The sequence below is a fragment of the Parus major genome, chromosome 1A (assembly GCF_001522545.3).
Source record: "Parus major isolate Abel chromosome 1A, Parus_major1.1, whole genome shotgun sequence".
NCBI classification, from domain to species: Eukaryota; Metazoa; Chordata; class Aves; order Passeriformes; family Paridae; genus Parus; species Parus major.
In genome coordinates this window covers 21,023,763-21,036,266 of record NC_031773.1, presented here as the reverse complement: position 1 = coordinate 21,036,266, position 12,504 = coordinate 21,023,763, and the positions used below count along the sequence as shown (strand labels likewise).

At 35.0% G+C, this 12,504-nt stretch overlaps 1 protein-coding gene across 22 annotated transcripts in view; it reads right to left on the bottom strand.

The window, feature by feature from the left end:
- The window catches only part of CADPS2 (calcium dependent secretion activator 2), a 281,050-nt gene that overhangs the window by 28,921 nt on the left and 239,625 nt on the right, over positions 1–12,504 (bottom strand). For 13 of the 22 annotated variants that reach the window (XM_015627847.2, XM_015627832.3, XM_015627842.3 and 10 more), the window contains 5 exons: positions 11,203–11,358; positions 8,907–9,054; positions 5,293–5,367; positions 1,932–2,015; positions 1,785–1,817 (listed from right to left, as the gene is read on the bottom strand). In XM_015627847.2, coding sequence (XP_015483333.1) covers positions 1,785–1,817; positions 1,932–2,015; positions 5,293–5,367; positions 8,907–9,054; positions 11,203–11,358 — 496 coding nt within the window. Of the gene's footprint in view, positions 1–1,784; positions 1,818–1,931; positions 2,016–5,292; positions 5,368–7,870; positions 7,956–8,906; positions 9,055–11,202; positions 11,359–12,504 lie in introns of those variants that run through there. The other 9 variants (XM_033514317.1, XM_015627830.2, XM_015627833.3 and 6 more) reach the window with 2 other exon arrangements.

Sequence of the window (12,504 nt, the reverse complement as noted above, 5' to 3'; positions counted from 1 at the left end):
TGCATCCTCACAACAAAAGAACATGAAGAAGCAAAAGCAACCTGCAACCTATGAAAATCTTTCAACCCAGGTAAAAAGACCTCAAGAATTTGGAAAATCTTTGGGCAGATCCACAGCTTCCCTGAAGCACAGTTTACATTTGTAGTTTACAGCTGTGGAGCTATGGTCCAGTTTAAAGGCTCAGCTGTGGGAAAGGTGTGTGAGAAAGCTGGGAGGTGAAGACATTGTGGTAACACAAGGATCTTGATGATCTGTCATTAATCTGGTCCTTTCTTCAAGCCAAGCACCACCATTCAGTGAATGTGAGAAGGGCAGTGGGGCTCCAGCAATCATCTCCCTGCTCACCTCCCTCTTTCTCTGAACAGTGGGTACATCCCTGTGTGACATGATTTGCAATATTCCCCAGAGCTTGTGGCAAAGGTATTTTTCAGTCTCATTTTTATTGTGAACTTCAACATCAATGTATCCAGGCCAATGGTAAAAGACTTCGATGCCTCCTTCTCACAGAAATGTAATTTGAGAGTTTTCCATAATATCTGAAAGAAGCCAATGAATTTCTAATTTGTCCACTAATTTTTTCTTTAGGCCTTTGGGTCTTAAGTGTCCCAAAAAGGACCTCTTGCAGCAGCTACACACCACAGCACAGTATGTTAAGAAAAGGTAAACTAAATTAACTGGATTTGATATGAGGTCATTCCTTTGAATGAAAGACAGCCTACTTTTTTCTTTTTTATGAAACAAAAGAGCACTTATTTAAAAGATAAAAAAAACCCAGGCAACAAAATAAGAAAAAAGACTGACAACATAATCTGAAAACAACAGAAATGTAACAATTTATCTTATGAATAAAACAAATATAAAGACAACAAAATAAAAAATTCCAGAAACAGAGATTTTTCCTCTTATTTAACATGCATCAACTGAAAAAAAATTCACTTAAGCTTGCATTTTTCAGGATAGAACTGCTGAAGGTTTTGCTGATGATACAGTGATCATATTTGACCATGATACAGTTTAGCATATTTGGAATTCATCTATGTTTTTATTTAATTTTTCATTTATAAAATAATTGTCACTCATGTAATAATTGTAGTCTTTTTTTGCTGTGCTTGGAATATAAGATTTTTTTAGAACTGCATTAAAAGGGGATGAGAATACAGACTTAACAGACAGCAAGTGATATTGACAGTGAAAAATACAATATTAAATAACTTTACTTCTTTAGAGCAAAGATATTCTACTCTCAAATTCTAATAAAAATATTTTAACAGCTGAATTTTGCCTTTATGTATAAAAGAACTCCAACAGTTCCCCTTTATTTTTTACTTATAGCACACAAACATTGCACAACCAATGGTGAATCAAATGGAGACTGAGCAAGCAAGGGGTTAAATAAGCAGATCTGAGTCCTGAAGTAAGAAATCAAGTTATAATGGATATTAAAGTATGATGCTTTTACTTGTTGCTTATACTACACATTTGAGCAGTTTATCCAAATTATGGTAAGACCCCCACAAAAGGGGTTACAATCCTCACTCTTCCATAACTGAAAAAGTGCATTGAGAATAACCTTTCCACAGTTTGCTTTGAGAGTTACTTATTGCACAAGGGAAATGAAATGTCCTCTCAGGGTTGTAGTGGCTGTTTAAATACTCTGTGTAAAGCTGAAATGAATCACTGTAGGAAAGCAAAATGTCAACAATAAAAAATGTGAGCTAAAGCCCCCCAAATTTCTGAATTATTATGAATAATAGAATAAATAAATCTAAAAGTATTATACTTACCGGAACATCAACATATTTGGCAGCTGCTTTTACCTTTAGAAAATTAAGCATAAAACACAGAGTAAGTACTTATTGTTACAAATCGTACACAATTTCAAAATTATGCACAGAAAGAAAAACAGAACCTTTGAGAATCCAAACACTTACAGTGAATGAAACTAATGATGAGAAGAAAGTACCTTCATCATATCTTGACAATTTAGACAGCACACCTTCTAACACTGAAACAACCTGGAGGAAAAGCACAGAGAAAAATCTAAATGCACAGTGTGAAAATGAAATATTTGGAACGAGAATGGAAATATTTCTTCCCATTCTTGATCAGCAGGGCAACATGAACTGTAAATCTGAATTCCATCTCACAAAGTGCTGAAATCAAGGATAACCTTTCTGCAGCTTCACTTATTGATCAAACAGATGGAAACTGCTGAAACACTGTAGAAATAGAAACCCAACCAAAGTTTCTCCTGAGGCAGGCCTGCTTCCAACACAACATTGCTGCCTCTAGAATGTGGTTGAATATAGCAGTGTGTGTACACAGCACAAATTTTGTGCAGAAATCACATTATTTTCTGTGACCACAGCTTCAAGGAGATGGAGCACAATTGCTAAAGGTGGTGATTGTGATGTCATTTTTCTTTTATCTTTGCTATTAAATAGAAAACCAGCTCTGATTTCACCTGAAAGTGTAATAGCACTGGTTTTCTGTCAGCAGCATGAGCTGTTGAGCTGCTACTCCATGGCCAAGAAGGAGGCAAGAAAATGTATGCCTAAAGTCTCTGCTATGATGTGGTTTCTCTCCCCTGGACTTTCACCTGCTATTCTCTCAGTAGTGTGACTCAGTAAGAGGTAACAATAGGTTTTTTTGCCAAAATTTTGTTCTGACCAAAAAAAAAAAAAAATCTTATTAATTGCAGTTATTACAGCTTTAAACTCCTTCAAATTTACCTTAAAGCAAACAAATTCCCTTTTCACATCCTCTGTGATGTTATGTTGCTGAAGTAATTCGCAGTATATAACATAAAATATCTGTCAGCCATTGTATTCATGCACATTTATTTTACACATATAAATTGCTTTCCAGTTTATATAAAGATTGTTTTAAAAGCCATCCCTTGCTCCCAACGCAGACATTCCCACAACCAAGAGTATCATTTTATGAGTGTGAGGACAGAACAAAATTCCATCTGGCATGCTGTTAATGGGCCCTGTAACAGTGTCACAACAGTGTCACCTCCAGAGGAATTGAGATCATCACTTTACAATAAGCCCTGCTCTTAACAGTTCAAGGAGCAGGAGCAAGTGCAAACCTACATTTGTCATTTATCAATCTAACCTGTCATATTTACAGTGATTAATTAAGACACTGGTACACAGGTGCCAATCAAAGAATAAATCCACATCACAAGAGAGAGGGGCTGTTGTTTCTGCACCCACTTTATCAGACCAAAACTTTTTGCTTTGCACTTGAATGCCTCTGAGAAGCTGCTGTTCATACTTTAATTCATTTTATCTGATTGACAAGGATTCTTTCTGCAGAAAAGTGTTCAACTTTGCTGTGCAAAGATTACCTAAAGAAAAGGCTGACTTCATAAAAAACATGGTGCCCACAGTGCCAACACATCCAACACACAGTGCCAACGAATCCAGCACAAGTGGGACACAAAATAACAGAGAGCAAAACACGTCCACGTCACGGATGTCTGTTTCAACAAAAGGCTTAGTTATGTAGCTGGAAACTTGTTTTCTGAGATGTCAGTGTACGGATTTGTGAAACTCTAAAAGCATTTCTGCACATACCTCACATTCTATGAATTGGTTACCCTGAGACACACTGCTCTTTGTTTCACTGTTCTGTGCTATTCCTGTGATTTCTTGAACGCTTTAGACTGATGCATCTTGTGTAAATACTACCCAGTATAGCTCTTAACAAGGAAAATCTCACTGAAGGAGAAGTATTATTTTTAGTTTCATAAGTGACTTGAAGCTAAAAACAATGATTCAAACACTTCCTTCACTGAGACACAAAGGAGGTAATAAAGAGGTAAAGGCTGTCATGCACATTGATGCGTATTTTTTTTGGCCAAAACCGAGAGCTAAACCTCATCCTTCCTTTGTACCCTTAGGAGCTTTCTGCCTTGAAACAGAAGCAGTCAGGATGTCACTGGCACTTCCCATCTCAAGTGAGGAGACACTGGTTAAACTTCCAGTGATCAGCCAATGACATGGAATGTTTGTTTCCTCGCTTCCTGTTTTGAGATTTCAGCCCCTGGTACTACCGTGATAACTAATAATGCAAATTCCTCCATATTGATTGCAGTTGTCAATAATTCTATCATCTCAGATATTAAAAAAACCCCAAAAAACAAACCTTCAATAGCATGATTTTTCTGATTAAATTCCCCTTTCTTCCTTTTCCTTTTCAATAACACTAAAACCATAAACTGGAAGATTAGTTGGGAGCTATGATAGGCAACACGTAGAACTTGAACTGTTGAGTGAACTGCTTGAAATTATGTTTACATCAAACTTCACTTTAGACCAAAAATCTGTAGCTTCTACAGAGTTACTGATAAGTAGAAACATTTATTTTAAACTTCTATAATGATTCTACAAAGCCCTCTTCTTCAACTGATAGGTGTCAATCCAAAAAGCAGATTCCCATCCCCTCCAGTAAGCTGTGACAGGTAAAAATAAAGGCTTGATGAAAATATAACCAGAGTCTTACTTTTTGTCACTAACTCACAAATTGTAAATATATGGCTTATTTATCCTACTTTGAAAATTGGATATTTATGGGTAGTTTTCAATGTAGAGATAACAAAACTTCTTATAAAATCTTTCTTTTCTATCATTATTTGTTGTGTCCTTCAAACTATTTGAGATGGAAACTTGTTTTTTTATATCAATCACTTAAGACTTCTACTGGATAGAGGTTTGACAGAAAGACAAGACATTGTTTAAGTTTCCTTCACTTATTTTCCAAGTCCTTTTATTGTGGCAAAACACATTTTATTTTTAAATATAAAAGCCTAAAAAAATCAATTCTGAGAAACAAAAACGTATAAAGTATTTTTAATTAAGTGGTTTGTGGACCAAAATCTCATTAAGAAGTTAAACTGAAACTCTGGATATTGTCCACCTCTAAATATGAAATTTAAATACTAAATGATGGGAAGAAAGTTCTCATGTATAAAATTAAACAAAAAATAACACAGGGAATTAAGTAAGACAATACTGACAAAATTTAGTCCCACCAGTTTTACTAGCCTCTAGCAATTCCTATCTACAACAGAAACACAAAAGACAAACTTATCTCAGTAGCAGGCTGCACAGAAATTGTTTACTCAATTGTTATAAAATGTAATTATTTGCACAAGTAATATTTACAAATCATGTTGTCCCCCACAATTTTCCTGTGTACAGAAAAACTGTGTGATTTTTGAATGCATCTCCAAAGTTCAACCATTTTCTGCTGTATTCTAAAATAAAATGTAAATAGCTTTACCTTTGAAACAAGAAGTGAAATAATTTCTTTAACAGTTTCGTCAATCAAGTCATCTATTTTTGAATGGTATTGTTGCTGTAATTCAAAAGATAAAAAAGCATTAACATGTATATGAACACACACTTTTGTCATAAGTCATAAATGGTGCAAAGCTGATAACCCTGCCAGATCAGATTTACTTAAAATTATCATTTTGAACATCAGAAGAACAAACCCTTGAAAATGATCCACCCAATCAACAGTTTCTTACATTCTGTGTTGAAAATTTTCCCATGTACACTGTTGAGTTAAGCAGCTAATGGGGTTATTATTTAGATGAATTGAGTTCTTATACTTATTCAGGCGAAGGAATGTGAAGGATAGTTTTTGTCTTCTCCTATATAATTAAGGTGGCCATGTATTTTTTTCTAAAGGGTTGGTTTAGCTGGAGAAGCAAAAAGACTAGAATAAGATTTAATTAATACAGCATTTCATGTCTGACAACTCTCATTCATAAGTTATTTTAAATGTCCTCTAGAAATAAAATGAGCTCCAATTGTTCATCCTGAAAGAGCCTTTCTGTTAGCACAGTGAGCTTCAGTTTATACAAATCTTACAATATGCTCAAGCAAGGGCAAAATTAAAATTTCATCAACAAAGGAGAATAGATGGTAACAAATTAATAGGCCATAGAAGGCATAGTAAAACAGATTCATTCTCCATAGACTTTTTCTTTTGCTTTTTCATAAAGAAGGTGCCTTTAAGCAAATGCTTTTAAAATAAATCTGAAAGACTTTTAAGATAATCCTACCGAGCTCCCTTCTGAAATTAACAGGAACTAGGGATCCCATTCTGTCAAGGAGACACATCAATTTAAACAGTAATTCTTCCTTTAGAAACATTTATCTGACAGCAAAGACTGTCCCCAATAGCCACTTCACAGAAAATGTGACTTGTAAAGACTAACCCTATCTTCCTAGTTCAAGGCTACTTGGAACAGCTAACAGCATAATGCTTGGAGTAAAAGTACTGAGGTCAGCATAAACATTAGCCTAACTTAGCAGCTGCCAGCTGAATAGTTTTCAGAATTCCAATTTTTAAAGGCTATTTTTCATGTTTTAGAGTCGCCATGCAAATCAAAACATTAATTCTGATCTGCTGAATATTTCTAGGAATGATTTTCTAATAAGCACAGATATTGAACTTGGGTTTAAGTTAAGAGAGAATAAAACTATGAGATGTGTTTGCCCACATATATTTGTCTGGTACAGGTTTGAACACCAAATGTCAATTTTTGTTTTTAATTTAAAGTTTAAAAACACTTGAAAAATGTAAATACACAACTCAGAGAAGCAGCTGCATTCACACTTTAACAGTGCAAAAGAGCTTATTGGAAATACATCAAATAACTTTCTACATTTTCATATATATTATATTCCAACCATATTAATGTCTTGACCAATAAAATATTGTCTTGATCTGCTAAGGGGTCTAATAACCCCAAACAGTGTCTGTGTCTGTTGCTTAAAAGCCTTCAGAAGGCAATGCTTTCTTACTGTCTGGAAACAATAAACAATTATTCTCCCACTGATGAATGCCAAAACTATATCTACTCCTGCGATCCATAAAAAATCAGTTGTCCCTCCCAGAAAGTATATGCAACTTAATCTTCACAGTACATTAAATTAATATATCTATCTATGTAAGATCAGTTCCTATTTTTGTTTGTTTGTTTTTTCTTGTATTTATCTTTTTTCTCACCACAAAGCAAATATAATTTTGTAGAAACGCAGTATAAGCAGTAACTTCACTCTGAACAAGGTGAAAAAAGAACTGAATCAAGCTTTTCAAAAACCACAACATGGCTTCAAAACCATGACATTTCTTCAGAAACAATTTTTAAATTACATTAATCTGTTTGTTTTTTTTTTTTCTTTCACGATTTACTGTGAATACCATGAGATCATAAATACTCCAACCCACTCCTCTCCAGTGCTAATTTCCACTAGAACAGTCACCCTCAGCAAAACAAAACTTCAGATCCTCGTGGAAGATGATTTGACTCTGGGCTTTAAGGAGCTGGCTGAGCTTTGGCTGGGGACTGGCTGACAGTGCAGGAGGCATAACCCAGAGAGGCAAGAGAAAGAAAGGCACATCCTGGAAAAGTGGATTATTCCATCTGTCTGCAGCTCACTACAGGGATATTTGCTATTTGCTATTGCCTGTCCCCAGAGCAGCATGTGCACGTGTGTGTTTGCAGGTTACTGCTTGTACACACATGGAAGGAGAAATGGCAGCATCAGCTCAGACAAAGAGTTGATAGTTGTGGTTTCCTTCTGATGAGAATCCAAAACTTTGTGATCTGGTAAGACAGGACACTGAGTCTGAAAAGCAGAAAAGTGAAGACTTCATCTGGAATCACCCTGGAGGATGAACAAGGACTGAGAAGCTGATGATCAGGCTGTTGCACAGTCAGACCATGAAGGAAATCTGGCTAACAAATTAACATGAAAAGCATATTACCATGTAATATAAAAAGTGGCTGTAAATATTCAATGAAAAAGAATGCAAATTAAAAAAACAATGAAAAGACACTTACCCATTGACTAGCAAACTGGTTCATGTCACGGAAAACCAGAAGGAAAAATAAAGACGACAGGGTATAACAGGAAAATGATGAATGTCTCATTGAATTAGGAAAAGAAAAGACAATTACATAGAATATGCTCACTTGAAAAGATCTGTCAATGAAATGAAGAACACAGTATAGAAATGCAAAAATCAACTGAAAAAAATATGTCCAAATAGTGCAATTGTGAAGCTGCCTAAAGCAGATGCCCATTTTCTGTTGCCAAATTCTGAAAAATGTTTTTACTGTCTCTCCAAAACCAAATCAAACAAATTACAAACCAAATTACATGCTAATGCATTAGTATAGAAAGAACAGTTTTGTTTTTTTGCTGGTGGTCTCACTAATCAACATAGCATCCCCTTTTAATTTCACAGATTATTCCTGCTGAGAGTGACAACATGGGAGTGACAGAAGTCAACGAAGTTTACATATCCTTCAAAAGCACATCAGTGCTCTGCTGTGGGGTATTTACAGTCCTGGCAGCAGACTACTGCCAAAATGGTCCCTGTCCTTGGAGCCCAAATTAAAAAACCCCATTGAATTACCTGATTATTTCTTTCCTCTATTTTCAGCATATTCCTAGCCATGAATGCTGGGTCTATAATCCATTTAAAACCAAACCTTATTAAATTAAAACCTGTCTGCAAAGGACAATATTTCGGCTCTGTTTTACAATTACAAAGGAGTCCTGAAGTGGGCTCTTTTCCTGTTGCAACCCGAGAGAAATTCCTGGAGGGGCTGCGAGTCAAGAAATCCTCTGAATGTTCAACAGATTCATAGGTCAAAGCAAACAAATTACAGAAGCACTCTGTGTGCTCTCTGGTGGAAGATGAGGGGTTGTGTCTTGCATGATGCTTATAGGGATCAGCTGATGCACACTTCTGTACCAACAGAGCTATGTGATGCATCTCACCTAGCCTGAAATTAATCTAAGGACAGTCTGCAGTATGAGATGTTTCAGATCAACCAATCATAGGAATTAAACACACAAAATTCCACTTACCTCTTGCCCCCCATCCAGTATGCAGAGTTTAGCTGTCTGTTTCTTGGCATCAACTAGCACGTTAAACATTGTACACAGATAAGAAGGGATCCGCAAGTCTGTTGATTTGTTTGTCTTTTGCAGCTTCAGTTCAAATGCAATTCTTGTTCTGTTTATTCAAACACAATTTGGAATATGAGTATTTCTGATAATTCTGAACAACACAGTAAATGTGTATACATCTTACTGAACATGTTGGCTTAACAATATACATATGCATGAGAACATTTTAGAATGAAAATTCTGTAAATTCAGAATATCAACCTTTCAATAAACAATTGCATTGATGGTAATCTCAAGGTTCTGCACTTCTTCAGTGAATTCAGTTGAACAATAAAAGTATTATCTTCTTTATTTCTAGATAACAATATGTTTCCTTGTATTCAGTTTAATTTAATGCAATGAAAATACCCCTTATTTTCCAGCTTTTCTATGCTAAAATGCATTTAAATGTATAAAATGCCTCCTTCTAAGAAAAGTAATGAAAAAATCCTATTCTGGCTTTGATGGAAAGAGAGTTTTAAAATAGAAAATGAGTTTAATATTAAGAGTATATTAATATTTATATTGAAAATTAAGACATAACAGGAGATACGTCATATAAACCCCCTATTCTCACATCAGTGTAAATAAGGAGCATTGTCACACAGATAAACTATACTTCAACAGACCTAAATACAAAATATTTTATTTCAACTCTTATTTTTTAATGTGGGTAGGTACCAAAAATTCACACAGTATTTTCAGAAGATGGGAACAGAAGAATCCTATTTCCATTTTAAAAATTCTTAAGATCATATCAATATCACAAGAATTGTAACAGAAGAATTCCATCATTTTTTATGAGTTTCTACTCTAGTCTTTATTACCTGACATACAGCATCTTTGACTAATTATTGAAAAATAATTAGTATATTAAGACTGGTATGTTCTATATTAAGACTAAAATATCAATATATTTTATAGTCCTGTAAATAAGACAATAATGTTTGTTGGTTTTTTTCTGGCTCAAAATCAATATAATCCATGTATTAGTAGCACTGAATCTCTTTGCTACTCTTTCTATGTTTTATTAGACTAAGATTTTACTAGTAGTCTTCCAGTCCTTTAAGATTTCAACATTTATCTGAGACTTCTTAGGTAACTGTAATTGACTGAGCTTCTATGCCAAGTTCCTTAGAACAGATGGATTGCTTTAATTTTAGTGTTTCTTACCTTTCTTTGTTAGAGCTTTAACTTTTATTCCACTCCCTGTATCACTCCCCTTTCATAATCAAATAGAAAAGTTCTTTTAAATGTTTCTGGATTTTTAATTGTGATTTCATCACTCTAGCAACAGGCTCATATCCTTATCCTGAGGTTCTACTTTTTCCTCCTGTGTTTAGAGAAAATTATTCAGTACTGTGTCATCTGTGAGGATTCTCTGCTTGTTTAGCCTTTCTTATCAATATTGTACATTTTATGTTTAATACAAGTTATCTAAAAATTTATTGTCCCCATTCTATTAATTTTTTTAAAAAATCTGTATTTTTATATGTCCAGATTAAGCTTTCTGGAGCACCTAATTGTAGATCTCTGTAAATTTTCTAGACATACAGATATTTCTTCTAAACTCAGTGATATTTACCGAAAGCTATGGCAGAGGTCTTTTCAGATCACCTATAATTAATTTAAAAGAATATACTAATAATGCTAAGATACAGCTCAAAGGAAAACTGCACTACATTTTCTGTAATTTTCAGAAGTTTAGCACTACAAAATTTAGCTTCACTTGGATGACTATGAGCCAGCCTTGTTTGTTGCATAAATGTGTAAATGTTGTATACTCTATAGTTTGTAATATTTTTAGAGACAGTACTCTAAAATTGACAAATTAAATAATACTATTAACTGAACTTGAAGAATAATGTAGTAAATGGGGAGGGAAATGTCCAAAAAGAGAAAGAATTCTTCTATCAGAATTCTGAGTTCTGTTAATATTGGCCACTAATATGGAACAGAAAAAAACAAAACTTGCTTTATTCACTTCCAAGGGTCTATTAACAGCAGATAGAGATATTCTCCTTTGTATTTCCTAGATGTTCCCAAATTGCTGATTGCCAGATGCTGGAAATAAACACAAGTCATGCTCTCTTTAGAATTGCCCTGATTCCTGTGACAGGATTCTGGAATAGATATATATCTGCAAGCCAGCATAAGCCCTCCTGTGTTAATTTTCAAATCACTCCCAATTTTTAAGTGATCATTTCAACTGTACCTTTTAACACAGGCTTCTATCATGTCAGTGGCCATGAGTTTAAGTCTCTGCTCTAAATGGTGGGCAAATTCTGGTTCTGGCCAGTGAAGATCAAAAACAAACATCTGCAGAGCATCCAGTTTCCAGAAAAGATCTTCTGATGTAGCCGATCCATTGCTATAAGAAACAAAACAAAACAAAGCCCCCAAGAAACAGAAGATAAATGTATGGATGTCTATCCCAGTTGCCACATAATCAAGGTAATAAGATTTCCTTATCATACCACCTTCCTCCTTCATTTCCCTGAATCTTTTAGCACAGTTGCTCTTGTTTAAAAATCATGAAAATGGTAGTGAGAAACTTAAAATATATCCCCTTAGGGTGAAAAAAGTCAATGATTTCTCATTTGTTAGCAGAGAAATATGGCAGGATAGGGTGGTAGAAGGATGCTGGGGAACATGGAAAATTAAATAGCTCAACTCTCAGATCAAGATAATAAAATACAGGACACAGGAAGAGTAAGGATATTTTCAGTATAGTGAAGACTCTGCATATATTTTCTTGCCTTCATAACTCTGGTCAGTGAGTCTACCAAAGAAATGAAGATGCTAGAAGTGATATTTTAAAAGAGATAACCAGACATATAGTCCCTTGATAAATACTCATGAATTTTAACTGGGGGAATAGCATCAGATCTGGGTGGGGAAAAAAGAGAAGAGAAACTATGTAAAGAAATTTGTGTACAAACAAAACCAGCAGATTAATATGGCTCTATGCCATCTCAGATTGTCCACAATGTATTAAAGTTCTTCTACCCTGATTTGATTGCTAAATTTAAATACAATTGCTTGTGGTAAAATGCAGCAACTTAAAGCTAAAGTAAGTGGTAAATTAATTTACACTTCCACTGTCAATAGAGATTAATTACATTTTCATGATGTGTTGTACTGCAATGCCTGAGTTACCGTTCATAATTAGTGTATACTATGCAACATTGAATTCCAGGATGTGAGTGACACAAGCAACCAAAACTCAGCCTGACAGTCCCAGTTCAGATCCAAACAGTTTAAGTACATCACAACTATCGTTGTTTTCTTCCGCTTTATGACTAAAGAACAGATTTATGAAAGTGTTAAGTGACTCCGGCTCTCATGGAAGGAATCAGTGAGCACTGATTGTGCTCAGGACAGAGCAGGGTCAGATTCAGAACCAAATGAAACAACCAGAAAGGACCTGTAATATCTGACCACCTCAGACAGGAGCACCACCAGTGGGTCACACCGGGTTAGCCGAGGCAGCGAGGTGAACTGAAGCACGGCTCAT